This window comes from Pristiophorus japonicus, chromosome 6 (assembly GCF_044704955.1).
Source record: "Pristiophorus japonicus isolate sPriJap1 chromosome 6, sPriJap1.hap1, whole genome shotgun sequence".
Classification (NCBI taxonomy): Eukaryota; Metazoa; Chordata; class Chondrichthyes; family Pristiophoridae; genus Pristiophorus; species Pristiophorus japonicus.
In genome coordinates this window covers 17,688,520-17,711,453 of record NC_091982.1, presented here as the reverse complement: position 1 = coordinate 17,711,453, position 22,934 = coordinate 17,688,520, and the positions used below count along the sequence as shown (strand labels likewise).

Genomic DNA, 22,934 nt, shown 5'->3' with positions numbered 1-22,934 from the left:
TTCAGGTTTTCACCTCAGTCTGAAATGCCCCCTTGTTCTGAACTCCTTTCTGGAGATGAGGTGCTCAGAGCTCTATATGACTGCAGCATAACTTCCACCCCTTTGTATTCCAGCCCCCTTGAGATAAAGGCAATCATTCTATTAGCTTTTTAAATTATCTTTTGAACCTGACCACTAGCTTTGTGATTTTTGTAAATGGACCCCTAAATCTCAGCTCCTCCACAGTTCTTAGCTTCTCACAATTTAGAAAATACTCTGATTCATCTTTCTTCGGTCCAAAGTGGATGACCTCGCACAGAACTTCACCTGCCCACTCACTTAATCTATTAACATCCATTTGCAACTTAGTGTAGTCAGCAAACTTGGATATACGGCGCTCTATTCCTTCGTCTAAATCATTGATAAATATAGTGAAAAGCTGAAGCTCCAGTACAGATACCTGGGGGACACCACTAGTCATACCCTATACATTCCCATTATCCCTAACCTATTCTCTACCTCCCAATGAATTCCCTGTCCATGTCAATAGCTTGCCTCTAATTCCATGCGCTATCATTTTTGCTAATACCTGTAGTGTCTTGTGTGTAATTCTGGAAAATTGTGTGTATCAGAAGTCCTGTAAACCCACCATCGGCATAAACAGCCACATTGCAAAAAAATTAGGAACACAGGCAGTTAATATCCTATCCCCAAATCTTTTAATCCAAAGTGGATACAAGTGGATGTGAAACAAACAATGCTGCTGATTATACACTCCAACCAGAAACAGGTCAAGTTTATCCCACAGCAATATGAAGCAAAATGGTGTCACAATAACTTAACAGTATACAGGAGTAACTTACCTCCCCATGCATTAGATACTGAAGTTGATATTGCTGGTGTGCTCTGTACTGTAGGTACAAAAGCTGGCTGCATGTTGAAGATATCGTTGGACAGGTTAGGTGCACTGGACAAGAAATCAAAAAGTCCCAAGTTAATTTCACACAACGACTTTTAAGATAACCCGTTGCCATGGACTTTTAACATTTGTTTGTTATGGCATTTCTTCGATTGATATTGGGAGTGTGGAGCTCAAGTGGAAACCTGTACTATCCAAGCACTGTTCTGCTAGAATGTTATTTATAATCTGCATACCACTGGTCCCTACTGGATCCATTGGGAAGTTAATAGGAAAGAATTTCACATTTTTCATTACTTTCAATCACCACTCTTAAGTTCCAGAAAAAGTTAGGTCCTAGATGCCAGAGTCTTGGAGCTTGTCTCCATTATAGGGAATGTGCACTGTTGACAGTAAGCACATCCATTGGCGCACTATCAATATTAAATTGCTTTTCAGTGGCACAACAAAGTGCAGGAGGAGCCAAGTAACAGGGTAGATAACTACAAATTTGCCCCCTTGGTTCGGGAGAAGACAAAAGGCCAGATTTGGAAAAGTCTTGGAGATGTTGAAATATGGCAGTCTAATACATGCTTCAGCAAACTATTTGCACTTGTGTACAAGGGACAGGGTTCCAAATAATCTTGGGAGATTATTACATGAAGAACACCATGCATATAGCTTCATTCTGGTATCCCATTCAAACTTTTTGGATTTACAGAGAATGCAAAGGTATATCAACAGCAGCTTGTGTCCCTAATATGAACAGGAAGGATTGGTTTAAGTGACAGCAACTCTTGCACATCTGTTTAAGTCAAGATCTTGCAAAGCTGTCCAGCCACAAGTTTCCAAATTTAATGGAATTTTAAAATAAAATTATACTGAATTAAGACAATGTTTGCGGTTCAATGTAATTGATTCTTTTGCAAGTTTACATTTCACCATGTTGTTCACATCATTTCATTGAAAATATTCAAAATGTCAGTTTTATTCATTTGTTCATTATACACTTGTGTTTATAGATGCAGATTTGCCTCATAACTTACTGGTTTAAAAGTCAGAATCAAAAATGTGATCTTTAGTTCAAACAAGTATAGAGCAAGGAGGTAGAGGTTTGATTTTCTGAGTCCCAATAATTTCACTAAATTTCCACACTGATCAATAATTGCACTTTTCCAATTTTTACAATTTTCAAACAGTATTAGTCACCCATTGTACATCTCTCAAGACTGATGCAACAGGAGCAATGAAAGCAGAAGCAGTGCATGCTAAGCTAGCACATTAACATTTATCATAATTTTATCTCGCCTTCTGTGCAGTGTTTTGATTGTGAGCTGATCTTAAGTGGCTCATTACAAATTCTCCAGCTTAAGAGTCAGAAAATTACGGCACAGGAGGAGGCCATTCGGCCTATCGTGTCTGCGCCGGTCGTAACAGAGCTACCCAGCCTAATTCCACTTTCCAGCTCTTGGTCCGTAGCTTTGCCGTTTACAGCACCTCAAGTGCATATCCTTTTTAATATGATGAGGGTTTCTGCCTCTACCCTTTCAGCAGAAAGTTCCAGACCTCCACTGCCCTCCGGGTGAAAAAAGTTCTCAACTCCTCTGTAATTCTTCTACCTATTACTTTGTTATTGACCTCTCGCTAAGGGAAATAGGTGTTTCCTATCCACTCTATCTAGGCCCCTCAATTTTGTACACCTCAATTAAGTCTACCCTCAGCGTCCTCTGTTCCAAAGAAAACAAACCCAGCCTATCCAATCTTTCCTCATTGAAAAAATTCCCCAGTCCTGGCAACATCCTCGTAAATCTCCTCTGTACTCTCTCTAGTACAAATCATATCTTTCCTGTAATGTGGTGACCAGAACTATCCGCAGTACTCTAGCTGTGGTCTAACATAACTGCCCTGTTCTTATATTTTATGCCTTGGCTAATAAATGAAAGTATCCCATATACTTTAACCTTATCTACCTGTCCTGCTACCTTCAGGGATCAGTGGACATGCACTGCAAGGTCTCTCTGTTCCTCTACATTTCAGTATCTGACCATTTATTGTGTAATTCCCATGTCCTTTTAGCCATCCCCAAATGCATTACCTCACACTTCTACGGATTGAATTCCATTTGACACTTTTCTACCCACCTGACCAGGTTCATTGATATCTTCCTGTAGTTTACACCTTTCTTCCTCATGATCAACCACATGTCCAATTTTGTTGGCAAATGGAATGTTGGTCTTCATTGCGAGAGGGATGGAGTACAAAAGCAGGGAGGTCCTGCTGCAACTGTATAGGGTATTGGTGAGGCCGCACCTGGAGTACTCGGTGCAGTTTTGGTCAGCTTACTTAAGGAAGGATATACTAGCTTTGGAGAGGGTAGAGACGATTCACTAGGCTGATTCCGGAGATGAGGGGGTTACCTTATGATGATAGATTGGGTCTTTACTCGTTGGAGTTCAGAAGGATGAGAGGTGATCTTATAGAAACATTTAAAATAATGAAAGGGATAGACAAGATAGAGGCAGAGAGGTTGTTTCCACTGGTCGGGGAGACTAGAACTAGGGGGCACAGCCTCAAAATATGGGGGAGCCAATTTAAAACCGAGTTGAGAAGGAATTTCTTCTCCCAGAGGGTTGTGAATCTGTGGAATTCTCTGCCCAAGGAAGCAGTTGAAGTTGAGGCTAGCTCATTGAATGTATTCAAATCACAGATAGATAGATTTTTAACCAATAAGGGAATTAAGGGTTACGGGGAGCGGGCGGGTAAGCGGAGCTGAGTCCACGGCCAGATCAGCCATGATCTTGTTGAATGGCGGAGCAGGCTCGAGGGGCTAGATGGCCTACTCCTGTTCCTAATTCTTATGTTCTTATGTTTTTTTAATCATCTGCAAACTTCTTAATCATTGAAGTCTAAATCATTGATATATACCACAAAAAGCAAGGAACCTAGTACAGAGCCCTGTGGAACCCCACTTGAAACAGCCTTTCTGTCACAAAAATACATGTCAACCATTACCCTTTGCTTCCTGCCACAGAGCCAGTTTTGGATCCAAATTGCCACTTTCTCTTGGATCCCATGGGCTTTTACTTTTTTGACCAACCTGCCATGTGGGACCATGTCAAAGGCTATGCTAAAATCCATGTAGACTACATCAAATATATTACCCGCATCGACCCTCCTCGTTACCTCATCAAAAATTTGAATCAAGTTAGTCAGACGTGATCTTCCCTTATCAAATCCATGTTGACTGTCCTTGATTAATCCGAACTTTCTAAATGATGATTTATGCAATCCTTCAGAATTTTGTTTACAATAATTTTCCCACCACCGAGGTTAGGCTAACAGGCCTGCAATTACTTGGTCTATCCCTTTTTAAACAATGGCACAATGTTAACTTGGATATCTTGGTCAAATCATTTTTTTAAAAAAAAGACAACACCTCATGAATTTTAAAGAATTTGAAATACAGGTACTAACCAAAGGCCAAGTCGCAGATGGGCAATTCTGCTTCAACCAACTTCTTAGAAGCATGCTTCTACACAAACACCTGGAAGTTTCCTTCTCATTTGTGCCAGATCTGGGCTCAAAAGATTGTGGAATTTTGGGCACAAGTGAGTTGGGCGTAAGTGAGTTATGCGCATAACTACAATACATCCAAGATCCAAGTCGCCTCGATCTTTAGTCTGTCCATCAAACCCTCTTACCGAACAAATCTTCCCCCACAAAACTGGCCATGGTCCTGACTCTCAAATGAGAGAATTCTCCAACTGAGCTGATCTGAAGGGATCTCTCAACATTGCCACCAGATTTTTAAGTGGAGCAGGAAACGATTGAAAAACTTTCCCGATTGCAGGTTCTTAAACATGCTGTGCTTGATGTGAATGCAGGTTAAATGAGATCAGAGCTAAATTTTCAGACTCAAAGAATATACTGGTTATGGGTTTGGTATTTCCTTGGGCTGATTTATGCCCATTTAAAATCTGGACATATTCTAATGACATTAGAAGATTATTTGCGCATTTTCAGAGATCTACAAAATGGGTGTGACATTGGGCATATTTTCAGGTCTTAATGCAGGGTTGCGCCTATGGAGAAAACGCCAGGCCAAATTATTACAAATGTCAATTTCTCTTCCCGATGCATCTAGCCTGAAGAATGATATTTCAGACTGCTCAATCAATTGCATGCACAAGATTTCACAGCAAGTAACTACCTCCATAATGACGTTTTAAAAATAAATAAAGTTTAATCTCTTCCCTTCTTTCCAATTATAATTATGATAATCGATCAGGAGTTCAGGTTTGCTGGTAGAATTTTTCTGCAACTATCAGCAATTTTCTTAAGAGGATGTGAATGAATAGATCTTCCTGGTAAGGAATTGAGCATTCCCGCTGGTGTGACAACCTGCAAGGCCGTGCAAGCTTTAGAATGATCTAGATTGAAATTTGTACAGGAGCTCCCCAACAGAGAGTCCAATGCTACTACAATCCAATTATTGGCAATTTTCTGTTTCTTGATACATTAAATATACACAATAACTGACAAGAAATTGGGGCAAGTAACTTGGATAAATTAAGTCAAGTGAACTCATTGGTAATCAGCAGACATTAGATGTGAATCATTAACCAGAACAATAAAAGTTTAACTAAAAGATGTTTACCTATTAGTACTTGTTGCTGGTGTGGGTACGGAGAACAGATCAACTGCTGCAGTTGTACTGATGCTTTTCCCTGATGTGGAGCTTGGAGAGACCGTCGTGGATGCTGTCGCTGACTGGGGTTGCATAGGTATTTCTTTATGCCGCTGCTCCTGTCAAGAAGAGAATTGAGACGGATTTCTCAGGATATCCTTGCATAAAATACACAGGGTAAATGAAGTGAATTCAGCTGATAAAATGATGATGGACATTACCTACCTGCATCAGAAATCCAGATGGAATAGCATCGCACTTTGCCTACATATGCAGAAATTACAAATTAGGTACAGCTAGCTAGAGGGAATGAGTTCTAAGCCAAGGACACGCGAATTCACCCTATTTCAGAACAGGGCCTTCGAACCAAACACTTCCTTTAATGGAGCAGTACTGGTTAGATAAAAAGCTAAATATTTTCTTAAGAACTATTTACCCTTATTTGAAGAGCAGGTGGTTGGTTTACAGACCAGAATGTCCCGGGTTCAATTTGTCTGAATTAGCTGATCCCAGCAAGGGTCATAGTTGGGGTGCTGCAATTGGCATCATTACTCCTGGGATTAGTTGAGAAGGGAAGAGGGGCAGGAGAAAGGAGAAAGGAGAGAGAAAAAAAAACCCTACCAAATTGCCACCCAGTGACTCTCCCCAGAAAATTCTTGTGCATGGACCCTGGGCAAAAACAGGATTTTCTAGGTTGCAATGCCTTCCAATTGCATTCAAATTGCCTGCGAACACAATTACATAGAATTTACAGCACATAAACAGGCCAATCATCCCAATCAGTCCAAGCCAGTGTTTAGGCTCCACTCCCATCCTTCCTCATCTAACTATCAGCATAGCCCTCTATTCCCTTCTCCCTCATATGCTTATCAAGTCTCCCGCCAAATGCATCTAAATTATTCATCTCAACTACTCCCCATGGTAGACTTCCACATTCTCACTATTGTCTGGCTAAAGAAGTTTCTTCTGAATTCACTACTGTAATTAATTTCTTGGTGACTAATTTATACTGATGGCCTCTGGTTTTGCACTTCCCCAAAAGCAGAAACACTGTCTACTCTATCAATACCTTTCATAATCTTAAAGACCTCTTAAGCCACCCCTAAGCCTTCTCTTTGAAGAAAAAAAAAAGACCCCCAGCCCGCTCATCCTTTCCAGATAGGTATAACCTTGCATTTCTGGCATCATCCTTGTAAATCTTTTTTGCACCCTCTCCAGTGCCTCTAATCCTTTTTATAATATGGCGACCAGAACTGTACTCAGTACTCCAAATGTGATCTAACCAAGGTTCAATAGAAGTTTAGAATAACTTCTCTAGTTTTCAGTTATATCCCTCCAGAAATAAACCCTAGTGCTTGGTTTGCTTTATTTAATGGCCTTATTAACCTGCATCGCTACTTTTAGTGGTTTGTGTATTCGCACTCCCAGATCCCCTTGCTCCTTTACCCCATTTAGATACTTATTTGCTAAGTAATGCGACCTCCTTATTTGTCTTACCAAAATATAGTACCTCACACTTATCTATGTTGAAATTCATTGCCAAATATATGCCCATTCTGCAAGTTTGTTAATGCCTTCTTGTAATTTGTTTCAGTCCTCCTCAGCATTGACTATGCCCCCTGAATTTGGCATTTCCAGCAAATTTAGAAATTATGATTTTGATTCCAAAGTCTAAATCGTTAATATAAATTGTGACCAGAGATCCCAGCACTGATCCATGTGGGACATCACTTTCCACCTTCTGTCACTCTGAATAGCTACCTTTTACCACTACTTTCATTCTTGCAGCCAGCTAGTTATCCATTCTGCTACTGTTCCCCTGACTCGGCATCCTCTGGCATTATTCATTAGTCTCTTATGTGACACCTGATTGAAGGCCTTTTGGAAATCTAGATAAATTACATCTAATGCATTACCCTAACCTAATCTCTCTTCAAAGAATTCAATGAGGTTGGTCAAGCAAGACTTTTCCTTTTGAAATTCATGCTGACTATTCATTATATTTTTGGTTTCTCAGTTTCTATTTTCTCCTTTAGTAGGGGATTCCATTATGTTTCCCACCAGCGATGTTAAGCTGACTGGTCCATAGTTCTCTAGACATGTTCCATCTCCCTTTTTCAACATAGGGCATGATGTTAGCTATCTGCCAGTCCTCTGGCACTACAACTGTCTAGCTAAAACATAGAATGGTCACTCGAGCGAGATAGCAGTGAACTGCTAATACTTGTGGAACCATACCTCAGCATATCAACACCTTTGGAAAGGAGGGACAAAAAAGGAAGGGAAATAAATAATGTATGTAATATCTGTACTTAGCAAATTCCTTCCAGACAGTCTTATGCCCAATAAAGGTAGCACTAAATCCGGAAAAATCAAGTTTCAGTCGTGAGCCTATGGCATTCAGTGATTTAGGGTCAAACGGTTTGACAGAAGAAAGTACTAAACCTAGCCAATGCATCTGCTACCAATAGATCCAAAATAGTAGGTAAGCCTGAAGATGGAACTCTAATTCACTTTGAAATTATAAAAGTAAATTTCTTGTATAGGCCACCTAAGTTGGCTAGAAAGAGAGCTTCAGAGGAAAGATTGCTCCTTTTAAGTAAATACTGAACTGGTTTGGAAATATTTGATTCACATCTATAAAAGTCATCCAAATTGTTCCAAGCATAATTAAGTGTGAATTTAGACAACTATTTGCAACTTTAGGATTATACTTCCACACCAAGTGGCTGCAAAATATTCTTCCGCAATCTACAAATTTAATATTTCATGGAAGAAAGTCAGAAAAGATTCTAAACGCAATACACATTTTTCTTTAACATGAAAATCTAATGATTGAGAATATAATTCCCTGGCAATTCCACCCATGAATCCAATTTGATAGCACTTCTGACAATTATTAAATGCAGGCTGCTGTTGAATTTGGTACAGGAATTACAATATATGGGAGTATCCAGTTATTCCCAATCTGCTTACAATATAGAATATATATGGGCCAAATGTTTATGCAGTTTGCGTGAGTAAATGGACAATATAGAAACATAGAAACTAGGTGCAGGAGTAGGCCATTCGGCCCTTCTAGCCTGCACCGCCATTCAATGAGTTCATGGCTGAACATGCAACTTCAGTACCCCATTCCTGCTTTCTCACCATACCCCTTGATTCCCCTAGTAGTAAGGACTTCACCTAACTCCTTTTTGAATATATTTAGTGAATTGGCCTCAACAACTTTCTGTGGTAGAGAATTCCACAGGTTCACCACTCTCTGGGTGAAGAAATTCCTCCTCATCTCGGTCCTAAATGGCTTCCCCCTTATCCTTAGACTGTGTCCCCTGGTTCTGGACTTCCCCAACATTGGGAACATTCTTCCTGCATCTAACCTGTCTAACCCCGTCAGAATTTTAAACGTTTCTATGAGGTCCCCTCTCATTCTTCTGAACTCCAGTGAATACAAGCCCAGTTGATCCAGTCTTTCTTGATAGGTCAGTCCTGCCATCCCGGGAATCAGTCTGGTGAACCTTCGCTGCATTCCCTCAATAGCAAGAATGTCCTTCCTCAGGTTAGGAGACCAAAACTGTACACAATACTCCAGGTGTGGCCTCACCAAGGCCCTGTACAATTGTAGCAACACCTCCCTGCCCCTGTACTCAAATCCCCTCGCTATGAAGGCCAACATGCCATTTGCTTTCTTAACCGCCTGCTGTACCTGCATGCCAACCTTCAATGACTGATGTACCATGACACCCAGGTCTCTCTGCACCTCCCCTTTTCCTAATCTGTCACCATTCAGATAATAGTCTGTCTCTCTGTTTTTACCACCAAAGTGGATAACCTCACATTTATCCACATTATACTTCATCTGCCATGCATTTGCCCACTCACCTAACCTATCCAAAATAATTCCTTTTATAGTCACCAGTACGTTCTGTTCTGTTAAAATACAACATTGTTTGGAATGTTACAAGGTAACAACACAGAGGCCGAGAGGAGAGTCTGTAGTCATCAACCTGAAGAGGATTTACTGCTTTGGCACACACTCCAGTCCAAAATGAGAACGTGTTTTCTTACCTTTTTTAGTCAGGCATCATGGCATAGAGAGCATCGCCAGACTCCCACTTGTGTATGTTATTGGGCCAAAGTGGTACTGTACCACATTAAGCCAGATTAGGTACAGAAGTGAATAATGACCAAACAAGAGTGTGCAGAGAAAGTAATTTCCCCCCCCCCCTTTAAACTTTTCATTGATAATTGGATGTTTTGTTGAACATGTTTTTCCTAATAGAAGTTAGGAAAAGATTGCTGCAGAAATATGGTTAAGTGAAACCACTTTACACAGTACAGCATTTGCTGTAGACCCCCTTAAAAGAGCGTGAAAATTCTTCTGCATAGTACAGAATACATCTGATTGCTCCTTGCACTTTAATGACTTCCAACATTAAATAGATATTAAAATCACACACAAATGTCAATTTTCCAATAAGCATGTTCCATTACCTGAAATGGTTACCTAATCTAAACTACATTTAGTTTCAAGTAAGATTCCACCATATCACATCAATGAACAACTTTCACAAAAATTGATTCCATCAGCCCCTTCCTCCAAAAAAAGATTGTTAGAAATGGGTTTTAAAATCAGATGTCCGAGTATTGGTGGGAGAAGGGAGGTGTTTCTTTAAAAAAATTAATGCCAACATTGGGCACCACACTTGTCAAAGATCAGAGTCCCTATGAAGGCCAATGATCCAACTAAGTGCTACATCAAAAGCATCCATTTTTTTTCCCTTTGACTGCTCACTACAATCTCACCCTAATTAAAATTCTTAATCCACCAGACCACTAAGAATGTATACATCCAACCTCTACACTAACAAGTAATGCTTATTTTGATATAAAATTACACAGATCTGGTGGGGAATTTAAGTAACGAGAGTTAAAAGCAAATGAGAAAAAAAAAATGATCTAAGATCTAAATCTTGAGTCTAAGATTATGAAACCAAGCTCATTCAGAATCTAAAGTTAATTTGAAGCTCTAAAACTGGATTCAGACACAACATTGATAGTTAAGATGCACAACCCGGAGATGTCCACCAGTGTGAATATGGCATAATATAATTATTTACTGGGTATGTTAATGACAACCGACAGGAAATCAATACAGCACTAGCTGCCAAATTATGCCCTGGCAATAGGTGGGTGAATGTTCAAATCTTGCTACAGTAAGTTTGGTTCATATTGCTAACCTGCTAATTTATGATAATCAGAATCCAGTACAAAGTAATGAAAAGGCTGGAATAGCAGGTTATCATTGCAAATACGGAAGTGGAAACCAAAATTAACCATAGCGTCTTTTCTCCAGTACGGTCACCAAGATAGAGACTATTTGTTCAGCTGCCTGTGCTGCTTCACCCATTCCAGCAAGCCAAGCACCCCCCAGGATTCCTCCCCCGCCCTGAACCAGCATCCCTTTTTAGCTAAAGATGCAATACAAATGCAAGTTGATATGTTAGGGACTACAGAAGCACCAGTCAGATAGCTCACAAGCAGAGTCATTTTCAAATACCACCCAGAATTTTACAAGTTATTTAGAAAGTTAATAAAATTGGGCAAAGCAAGTTAGAGATAAATGATCCTTGCAACTCCGAGATCAGAGTAGGTTTCATATTTGGTGAAAAGATGGAGCTTTTAAAGTTATAAGTATTGAGGAAGATCGTTAAGATAAATGAACAGATGCTGAAGAAATTTCCCACTGCTCATTTTTGACAGGACCAACTGTCCAAGTAATCTAAATTTGGTTTGAAGCATTTGGACACAAGAAGTTGGTGTTCATGGAAATGCTTCAGTACCCTCAGACAGAGGCTAAATTATATATTTTTTAAATCAAGGAAGCCACGTACCTTGAGAGCTTGTAGCCTAGCCTGTTCCTCTTCCAGAGCCGCTTGTTTTTCCCGTTCATCAACTTTACTCAAAGACATCCCTGTATTGGAAAGAGTGGAGACTGCATTCGACAGGGTAGTTGCTCTGTGGAGTGGGAGGAAGATGAATTTAAAAATAAATTGCAGTTTTACTGCTAATGTAATTATCGTAAAAAACCACTGAGCTACTTATTTTGTTTTGCTCTCCTTTTTGGGTGGGAAGACCATGGCCCAGAATTTGCAGTTCTGATGACGGCAAACTACTAGTGTTCGCCGTCATTTCGCTGTTGAAACGGATTGCAACTTCAGGATTTAGTGCATGCACAGCCTAATGCGGAATTCCTGAAGTTGCGATCTGTCATTCACTGCTCCCCCACAGGCTGCATGCCTGAGAATTCTGTGTTTTGATTGGCTGGATAGACAGCTTGTTGACGTCACAGCAGTGCTTCACTGGGAATCCCCATTAACTTCCGTTGATTTCAACTACACGTCGAAAAACCCAAAATTCTTGACAAGAGATCGCAAGATCTTTGTGCGAAGCCTACTTCAGGGCCAGCGACGACGCCTTTGCTTCACTGCTGACTGCAAATTTTGGGCCCTTTTTTTTTATAAAGTGCTAAATAAATCCTAAAAAATTTACTGAGAGGACATAGATTCTGATTAGTCGCAAAATAAAGCTCACTCAGTGAGATTGCTAAATTTTATTTGAAATTTTATTACTAATGCTGAGGGCAGACAGCAAGAATGAACTAGCTTTGATGAATCCAGGACCACAATGCTGCACAAGTTGAAACAACTATCGGAATTCAGGAAACTTCTGAACCAGCTAAGTTGGCAATTTATTTCAGCTTGCGATGTTGGCCGTGGTAAAAATTGTAACCATTGTATGCTGTACAACATACACCGAAGAGTGCTCATGTTAGGAAAATATGCCAAACAACTGAACAGAATAGAGACAAGCATATCTTTGCTGAAAAGCCAACATAGCCTTTTTCAAGGGCTGTTAAAGATCAATGTAGAAGATGACAGACTTTGTCCTATAAAATTGTTAGTTGTTTATTTTAATGTTATAAATAATTAACATTGGTTTCTGGGTCAAGCACAAAATAGAAGCGAAGTACAAAAACATTGGGAGTTAGAAGAGATTCAAGATTTCATTTCAATTGTAGTGGTCACCAATTGAATGCTAGTCACAGGACAGCTTCAGCCAAAGCCTCGAAAAGCCTGCGGTTGCCAGGTTAGTAGAAATCCAGATGTGCAGCTAGAAGTTGCAAAACTCAATCATATATATCTAGAAATCTGAAATATTTAGTGTTTAAGAGCATTAAGCTGTGCAAGGAACAAAAACTCACTTCACTCCATTGAAACTCTTGCCAAGCTCTCCAGCATCTCACTCAATTGACCACTGTTCATACCAAGTCTAGACAGTTGGTGCCAGATTATCCAACCGTGGAGGACATCACAATCAAGCCTGTTAACTTTCTTAGATATCTGCACTTAAGCAATCTTCAACAAAAGTCAATGGATAGCAATTTGGAGCAGGAACTCCAATTAAATTCTCCACACATGCCCCCAGGCCAATGGTGCAAAACCAATCACAGCACCACAATTGAAATTGGTTAACTAAAATCTGGGCTCTTGTTTGTATGGCTTTTTATTATAGTTATTTCATGCAGTAGGCAATCAGGAGAGTTCAAAAAACAATTTTTGACACCTTCCCAGCTGACCTCCTTTAGCACGAGTTCATGTTTAAGATTGGTCACACATTTCTACATCGGTATTTAGATTTTAAGGTTACACCCTGAAAAGGCATCAGCATTGCTGCAAACCCTTTGTCTACTGATTTGATTTATAATTTAAACACATCTTAAGATTACAACATAGTAACTTTCTGTATCTCAACAACATCCCCCACCCCCCCACACTCATCCATCCTGCACATGACAGCATCTTTCTTCCACTATGGTCAACCCTTTCCTCCAAAATCACATGCTGTATGCAGCCCGTTTTCCCAGAATTCTCGTCAGACAACTCATTCAGGCACAATTCTACATTACAATTATCTTCACTCCCAATTCCTACAAGACGGACAGCACAAAGGTAACAAATGACATTGTATGTGGCATGGTGAACCATTCCTCCTCATCCTTCTTGACCTATCTTAACCCTTCGACGCAGTTGACTAATTCATCCTCCAACGCCTCACCTCCGTCGTTCAGCTGGGTGGAACTGTCCTTGCTCGGTTCCATTTTTATCTATCAAATCGTAGGCAGAGAATCACCTTCCCATTTCCGCACGGTCACCTCTGGAGTTCCCCAAGGATTTATCCTTGGCATCATTCTATTTCTCATCTAAATGCTGCCTCTCGGTGATATCATCAGAAAACACCACCAGGATCCACATGTACGCTAACGACACTGTCAGATTTTTTTTTTTACATTGGTTGCCCGATCCAGTACTGGATGAGCAGAAATTTCCTCCAACTAAATATTGGGAAGACTGAAGCCAATGTCTTTTCCCATCCCTGGCAACTGTCTGAAGCTGAGCCAGACTGTTTGCAATATTGTTGTTATATTTGACCCCGAGATCAGCCTCTGATCACATATCCACTTCAGCATCAGGACTGCCTACTTCCACCTCGGTAACATTGCCTGACTCGAACCCTGCCTCAGATCATCTGCTGCTAAACCCTCATCCTTTGTTACCTCTAGGCATGACTATTCTAATGCTCTCCTGCCTGGCCTCCGATCTGCCACCCTACATAAACTTGTGCTCATCCAAAACTCTGCTGCCCGTATCTTAACTCGCACCAAGTCTTGTTCGCCCATCACCCCTATGCTTGTTCCCAGTCCGACAATGCCTCAAATCTCTCCATGGCCTCGCCCCTCTCTGTAACCTCACCCAGCACTACAAGACTTTGAGATTTCTGCACTCCTCCAATTTTGGCCTCTTGCGTATCCCAGATTTTAAATACTCCACCATTGGCAGCTGTGTTTTTAGCTGCCTTGGCTCCAAGCTCTGGAATTCCCTCCTAAAACCTCTCCGCCTATCTATCTTGCTTTCCTCCTTTAAGATGCTCCTCAAAACCTACATCTTTGACCAAGCTGTTGGTCATCTGTCTTGATATCTCCTTCTGTGGCTTGGTGTCAAAAATCTTTTTATTGTTAACGCTCTTAAGCGCCTTGGGACATTTTGCTATGCTAAAGGTGCTATACAAATGCAAGTTGTTGTTTTAATAATTCTCACCTGTTTGCTGCAGAGAATTCTTTTGTCTTTTTTCCTTCCAGAGAAGCCAGATGCTGCTCCAATGCTTCAAGGAGACTGCTTGGAGCCTGTAGTTAGAATTTAAGAAACCAAATGATTAGTTTTGGTGGTATAATGCACCCAACCCCATTTTATTAAAACCACAATATTTTCATTTAAAAATAACATCTGGGTTTGTGCTGAATCAACAGCAACAAAGAGGCTCTGCAAGCTTCCTTTTACTTTCACCAATGAGATCCAGATAGAGGCTGTTGGGGTAAAAGAAGGCTTCTCTTCTTCAAGGTGGATTCCCAAGATACTACAATTGCACTGACATGGTCAAGAAAAAAGGCATTTGGTCCATTTAAACTCACACAAGATCAGGCTTTTCAATTTAAAAAAACAATTCATTCACAGGATGCAGATGTCACCGGCAAGGCCAGCATTTATTGCCCACCCCTAACTGACCGAGGTGGTGGTGGTGAGCAGCCTTCTTGAATGTAACTGAGTGACTGTTTGGCCATTTGAGAGAGCAGTTAAGAGTCAACTATATTGCTTTGGGTCTGGAGTAAGACATAAGCCGGACCAGGTAAGGATGACAGATTTCCTTCCCTAAAGTACATAAATGAACCAGACAGATTTTTACCGCAATCCAGTAGTTTCATGGCCATTTATTAGATTTATTTAATTGAAATTAAAATTCCCCAGCTGCCATGGTAGGATTTGAACTCATCTCTTCGGATCATTAGTCTAGGCCTCTGGATTACTAGCCCAATAACAACCACTACACTACTGATAAATTGGATTTTTGCCATTTGCTGGTCTTAAATGGTTACTTCATATTAGAAAGTGAAAAAAAATCTCTTGGAGGACAATGGCCAGCAGCATTAAATGAAGATCTAACATTATACAGTATGAATGCAGTATCTGGATTAATAAAAGGACACTGTATTTCTCCAATAAACCACAAGGTGAGGCTCTATGCACCAACTACTTCTCCTGAATTCCTATTGAATAGAATTCCTGATTCAAGTATAAACAGTTTAGTTTTTATGTTTAATCCTCAGTATACTTATCAAATTTAAGCTCAAGACAGCGCAATTATAAAGCTGTGTTTGAGTGTTTCTTCCACAGCTTGATTAAACGCAAGATTTGCAAATTACTAGTTTATAGATAGCCTGCACACTAAATTTTAGTCTGGAAGTGTGCTATCAAGATGAACTGCAGCGTAACCAACTATGTTAACATTGGAAACTCAACCTTTAGTCTGTTGATCATGCATGCACAAACATTTCGAAACATCTAATATGTAACTGTCAATAGGATTGTGTTATTTAGCTATGCTGAATATAAAATAGTCAGCCTAATAGTTCTATTTCCCACACTGAGCCTTGGAGAAGTAACAGGCCATGGATATATGTCAATTCTCCAGTCTCACCATCATGAGAAAGGACAAAGCAGAAGCCAGGAAGTTCCTCGATAGGAGGGAGAACCATCCACGAACAGTGGCACACCTAGCTTAAGCAGAGATTATGGGAGAAAATAACTTGCTTATCCGCTCAGCTGAAGAAAAGAGATAAACTAAAGTTTGGAAAACTATTATGTTTAGCATATGTTCCATGAACAGTCTGCTCAGTGTCAGTCAAAAACATCCAAAAATAATATTTTCTTCATTTGACAATGTCTGGATCTCTGGAGTGGACTCATTTTCAGATTTTCAATTTTGAGTTCAAAGATGGCCCCAAGGCTTTATATTAGTAAACGACGAGAATCAGAATGCATGTTTGGCCAGGAATCGGCTCTAATTCCTCCATCTCCTCTCATTCGGCCACCACAAAAAACGCAAAAAATATTTTCACATACCTTCACACATGAAACTGAAAGAATTGTTCAGGACAATATATGCTTCACATCTATGAAAGCATTTTGAAAATGTACATTTATTACACCCGTGGGCTGGCATCTTAGACCTTAACTGGGAGACTTAATTTATTGTTTCCATGCACTTTGGAAGCAGGTCAGCCACTAAGAGTAAATACATCAATGGAAGTTTAATGGAATCACACTGTAAGGTAGACCTATAATTTTAATAACCTTTTGGTCACAGTGGAGCATAAATGCACAAGTCTGTGGCAGTGGTGGGGAATCAGCTCTGGGAATGAAGAGCGGGGGGAGGATATCACTACTGAGGTTGTTTGTGGTAAACCTGAATTTAAAAAAAAACTATGGCGCAAACAATTTCAATGTTAAAGATGCAACTAGCATCAATATATCGAGGAAATGTCCCAGAATATGACCACTTGTCTTATTCCTGGAGCCATGCAGGTTGGGTACAGGCAAATACAGCAAGAATGTAGTAATCAATGCTATCCAGAAACATGCAAATAGGAAGGTATAAGCTGAATTCATTTTAGGTAGCCAACAATCCCATTTTTACTTTTACCCTGCATCAGTAGCAATTTTACAATTGGCATGCTCGCATGGTAGTTTTTCCCCCCCATCCTTCCCTTTCTCCCATCCCTTCCAGAAGATGCATTAATATAGCACCTTTTAACATTAAAAAAAGTCCCATTGCGCTTCATAGAAGCATAATCAGTCAAAAAAAAAAGTTCAGCAAGCAGTTACAGCCCAAAGATAATAAAGATATTACAGCCCAAAGATATACTCAGTGACTGCTAATGCATGCAATTTTGGATTAAATATGCAATTACCTGCCTTCAATACAACTTTGAAGATTAGCATTTAAAAAGGAAAGGTGCATGATTACAGCTTGGAACACTATTATCTTCCCTTGTAAGTGTCTACAGTGACAGCTGTGATCCTCTCGCATCTTGCCCATGTGGTCATTCATGAGACAGCCTAGATATCAAATGATGACCAGCTATTTGAATCACAGGACCCATCATTGTCAAACCTGATCCTGCCTTCCCCCACTGTACACATACCTCCAGGCAAGGACTACCAGCTAGCTATTTGGGGATCAACAGTTAATATTTTCCCTTAAAATGTAGCCAAGCGTGACCACCAGTCTGCTTTGAGGGGTCACAACTTGGAGCTGGCACCCCGAGACAAGGCACAGCACCACACTATACTTAAACAAAGCAGTTAGACATAAAGCGATTTAATCAAATCATTTAAACAATTTCTATTGTTTAGCTTCATGTAATGCTCATTTCAAATTGTAGAATCCATGTAAAATGCACCCCAGCTTTCAATCCTCAGGAAATTAAGACTCATCACACTTTATCCTGCTCTAACTTAACTGCCAGGATCTTATTATGCGACCCCTTACCTTCCTCAGTTTTCCCTTTCTCCTATAATCCACAAACATTTAAAAGTCAAACTTTGCACCATCGAACCACTACTTTTTGATAACCTCCTGGACATATTCTTTTTGATCTGTGCACTGGGAACTGTGTACATAACCCTCCACTTAGGTTTCTTGATTTCAGAATCAACACAAAACTTGAATCATGGATAAGGAACTGATGTTGTCCTCTGTGCCAACAGAACATAATAGGCCCCAAGTTTCCACACGCTACAAAACGGGCACCCCTCCGAGCTGGGCGCCCGTTTTTCGCGCCGTAAACGGCGCCGGAAAAAAAAAAACGCGTGATTCTGGAGCGCCCTGCAGCTCCATGGCAGCTTGGATCGGCGCCCGAGGAGGGCGGAGCCTACCACTTGCGCCGATTTTGTAAGTGGGAGGGGGCGGGTACCATTTAAATTAGTTTTTTTCCTGCCAGCAACCCTGCGCGTGCGCGTTGGGAGCGTTCGCGCAGTGTGAAGGAAACATTGGCACTCAGCCATTTTTGTAGTTCTTTGTAGCTGTTTAATTTTTGATTTTTTTTTTTAATAAAAGCACATTGCCCTTCCATGATCAGCACTGAGGCTTCTTGCAGCAGTGAGAAGGCTGCAGGAAGCCTCAAAGTTGAGGCAGCCGTTTCCCGACGGCCTCCCCCCACTGCCGTCGGGAATGGCTGCTCAACTTGAGGCTTCCTGCAGCCTTCTCACTGTCTCCTCCACCCCCCCCCCCCCCCCCGCCGTCGGGAATGGCTGCCTCCCCCCCCCCCCCGCCCCGCTGCGGTCGGTCGGTCGGTCCCGCCGTCTGGAACAGCTCCCCCCCCCCCCCCCCCCGCGGTCGGTCCCGCACTCCCTCCCTTTCTCCCCCCCCCGCCCACTGTCTGGAGCGGCTCCCCCCCCCCCCCCCCCCGCGGTCGGTCCCGCACTCCCTCCCTTTCTCCCCCCCCCGCCCACTGTCTGGAGCGGCTCCCCCCCCCCCCCCCCCCGCTGCGGTCGGTCGGTCAGTCCCGCACTCCCTCCCCCCCCCCCCCCCCGCCTGGAGCGGCTTCCTCCTCCCCCCCCCCGCTGCGGTCGGTCGGTCCCGCCGTCTGGAACAGCTTCCCCCCCCCCCCCCCTGCGGTCGGTCCCGCACTCCCTCCCCCCCTCCCCCCCCTGTGGGAACGGCTGCCTCAACTTGTGACGCTGACTGCAGCATTCTCCCTGGCTGAAGCACTTTCACACAGGTAGGAAGATGGTTTATTTAATCTTTTCTTGGCTTATAAATTTTTATTCAGGTTGGATTTATTTGTATAATATTTGTATAAGTATAAATAAGGATTTATTGTAGAATTTAATGACTTCCCTTCCCCCCTTCCCCCCCCCCCACCTCGTTCCGGACGCCTAATTTGTAACCTGCGCCTGATTTTTTAATGTGCAGACAAGGTTTTTTCAGTTCTACAAAAATCTTCACTTGCTCCATTCTAAGTTAGTTTGGAGTACGTTTTCACTGTGGAAACTTTGAAATCAGGCGTCAGTGGCAGGACACGCCCCCTTTTGAAGAAAAAATTCTATTCCAAAGTGAAACTGTTCTAACTGACTAGAACTGCAGAAAAGAAAATGTGGAGAATTGCGATTTCTAAGATAGTCCATTCTCCACCAGTTGCTCCTAAAAATCAGGCGCAAATCATGTGGAAACTTGGGGCCATAGAGCTCATCCACATCATGGTTTAGTCCAGCCACATGGCCAACCCATTGCCTAAGTTTGTATCCATTTTTCTTCAATTTAATGTTATGTTCAACAAGCAGCACCCTGCAAGTTCTACCAGTAACAGAACTTGGGTTTGATTCTCACTCAACTGTCAATTGAACACACACGTTGAGAGTATAAGAGGGGGATATCTAAAAGAAGCACCACCATCACACGTAACAAAAAGCATACCGACCGAGAAACTACAACTCTGACCATCCTGGCATTTGAGCTGAAAGGTGAAGGCAAAAGTATAGAAGTAACAATGCATGCTCAATGTAAATGCTTTTTGTGCACTACAGACAGTATCAAGCTCTCCAATGGAAGCAAGGTAAAAGTACACTGAATTCAAAATCATTCTAAACCAGACCTCAGCAATTCAAGTCTGGAATACAGGTCGTGAAAGTTAAAAAGTTCAATGTTGGAACATACTGATCAGTTTCTCTTCAAGTTCCAGGGCAATATTTTATCACTATTTCATACAGCACAGCATATACAGGCACAAAACAGAGATCACAAAATATACATGTGTAAATCATGTATACACAGAGACTTATGCTCTCTGTAAAAAAAGCAAACTTAAAGCCCAGGGGTTGGGAAATGGATAAAGCTAAATGATATTTACACTGACCTGAGTAAGATCTGGAATGTCACCCTGATCAATTCCAACTTGCTGTGTCAACAAAGAAAAAGTTCACATTACTTCATGCAGTGGCAAGTAAATAAAAACGGAAAGTGAGTTGCATGCTTACAGAAATGCTTCATATACAGAAAGGGGAGGGGGGGGGGGGGGAGAATGGACTACAGATGAGAAGAAATGCATGTTCACCTCTGCAGTTTTGAGGAATTCAGACAGCTTTGTCATTCTGGCCAAAAACTTTTTGTAGATGTCCAGGGCCTCCTTGCACTGATTTTTCTTCATATCAAAGTATTTCTCTGGAAGAAAGTAATCAAGACAAGAGCTCTAGTATAAATTTTGAAAATCAGAATCATTTTAAAAACAAGTTTAAAAAAAAAAGTCCTCATTTAAATGATTAAAAATGCATTTGTTCCATACCTGCTACTGTATTTGTTTTTAAAGCAGCTGCAGTCAGAACCATTGAAATGCATGAAAACAGGAAATATAATTATCTGCAAATTTTCTGTCAAAATTGTTAAAAAGGTTTGAGCATGTAGACTGCTAACATTCCGAAAATACAAAAATGCTATAATTTTTTCAGATCAAAACTTGAAATAAAGTCTTCTCCATTTTTCCTGACAAATTCTATATACATAGAAACATAGAAACAGAAAATAGGTGCAGGAGTAGGCCATTCAGCCCTTCGAGCCTGCACCGCCATTCAATGAGTTCATGGCTGAACATGCAACTTCAGTACCCCATTCCTGCTTTCTCACCATACCCCTTGATTCCCCTAGTAGTAAGGACTTCATCTAACTCCTTTTTGAATATATTTAGTGAATTGGCCTCAACAACTTTCTGTGGTAGAGAATTCCACAGGTTCACCACTCTCTGGGTGAAGAAATTCCTCCTCATCTCAGTCCTAAATGGCTTACTCCTTATCCTTAGACTGTGTCCCCTGGTTCTGGACTTCCCCAACATTGGGAACATTCTTCCTGCATCTAACCTGTCTAACCCAGTCAGAATTTTAAACATTTCTATGAGGTCCCCTCTCATTCTTCTGAACTCCAGTGAATACAAGCCCAGTTGATCCAGTCTTTCTTGATAGGTCAGTCCCACCATCCCGGGAATCAGTCTGGTGAACCTTCGCTGCACTCCCTCAATAGCAAGAATGTCCTTCCTCAGGTTAGGAGACCAAAACTGTACACAATACTCCAGGTGTGGCCTCACCAAGGCCCTGTACAATTGTAGCAACACTTCCCTGCCCCTGTACTCAAATCCCCTCGCTATGAAGGCCAACATGCCATTTGCTTTCTTAACCGCCTGCTGTACCTGCATGCCAACCTTCAATGACTGATGTACCATGACACCCAGGTCTCTTTGCACTTCCCCTTTTCCTAATCTGTCACCATTCAGATAATAGTCTGTCTCTCTGTTTTTACCACCAAAGTGGATAACCTCACATTTATCCACATTATACTTCATCTGTCATGCATTTGCCTAACTCACCTAACCTATCCAAGTCGCTCTGCAGCCTCATAGCATCCTCCTCGCAGCTCACACTGCCACCCAACTTAGTGTCATCCGCAAATTTGGAGATACTACATTTAATCCCCTCGTCTAAATCATTAATGTACAGTGTAAACAGCTGGGGCCCCAGCACAGAACCTTGCGGTACCCCACTAGTCACTGCCTGCCATTCTGAAAAGTCCCCATTTACTCCTACTCTTTGCTTCCTGTCTGACAACCAGTTCTCAATCCATGTCAGCACACTACTCCTAATCCCATGTGCTTTAACTTTGCACATTAATCTCTTGTGTGGGACCTTGTCGAAAGCCTTCTGAAAGTCCAAATATACCACATCAACTGGTTCTCCCTTGTCCACTCTACTGGAAATATCCTCAAAAAATTCCAGAAGATTTGTCAAGCATGATTTCCCTTTCACAAATCCATGCTGACTTGGACCTATCATATTACCTCTTTCCAATTGCACTGCTATGACATCCTTAATAATTGATTCCATCATTTTACCCACTACCGATGTCAGGCTGACCGGTCTATAATTCCCTGTTTTCTCTCTCCCTCCTTTTTTAAAAAAGTGGGGTTACATTGGCTACCCTCCACTCCATAGGAACTGATCCAGAGTCAATGGAATGTTGGAAAATGACACTCAATGCATCCACTATTTCCAAGGCCACCTCAAGTACTCTGGGATGCAGTCCATCAGGCCCTGGGGATTTATCGGCCTTCAATCCCATCAATTTCCCCAACACAATTTCCCGACTAATAAGGATTTCCCTCAGTTCCTCCTCCTTACTAGACCCTCCGACCCCTTTTATATCCGGAAGGTTGTTTGTGTCCTCCTCAGTGAATACCGAACCAAAGTACTTGTTCAATTGGTCCGCCATTTCTTTGTTCCCCGTTATGACTTCCCCTGATTCTGACTGCAGGGGACCTACGTTTGTCTTTACTAACCTTTTTCTCTTTACATATCTATAGAAACTTTTGCAATCCATCTTAATGTTCCCTGCAAGCTTCTTCTCGTACTCCATTTTCCCTGCCCTAATCAA

At 41.4% G+C, this 22,934-nt stretch overlaps 1 protein-coding gene across 10 annotated transcripts in view; it reads right to left on the bottom strand.

Annotated features, from left to right (window-relative positions):
- Positions 1 to 22,934, bottom strand: part of LOC139265566 (phosphatidylinositol-binding clathrin assembly protein-like) — a 156,920-nt gene that overhangs the window by 56,684 nt on the left and 77,302 nt on the right. For 7 of the 10 annotated variants that reach the window (XM_070882653.1, XM_070882644.1, XM_070882645.1 and 4 more), the window contains exons 7-13: positions 20,575 to 20,681; positions 20,377 to 20,418; positions 14,723 to 14,808; positions 11,459 to 11,582; positions 5,790 to 5,828; positions 5,535 to 5,683; positions 843 to 946 (exon numbers count right to left, since the gene is read on the bottom strand). In XM_070882653.1, the coding sequence (XP_070738754.1) occupies positions 843 to 946; positions 5,535 to 5,683; positions 5,790 to 5,828; positions 11,459 to 11,582; positions 14,723 to 14,808; positions 20,377 to 20,418; positions 20,575 to 20,681 (651 nt within the window). The remainder of the gene's footprint in view (positions 1 to 842; positions 947 to 5,534; positions 5,684 to 5,789; positions 5,829 to 11,458; positions 11,583 to 14,722; positions 14,809 to 20,376; positions 20,419 to 20,574; positions 20,682 to 22,934) is intronic. The other 3 variants (XM_070882646.1, XM_070882650.1, XM_070882651.1) reach the window with 1 other exon arrangement.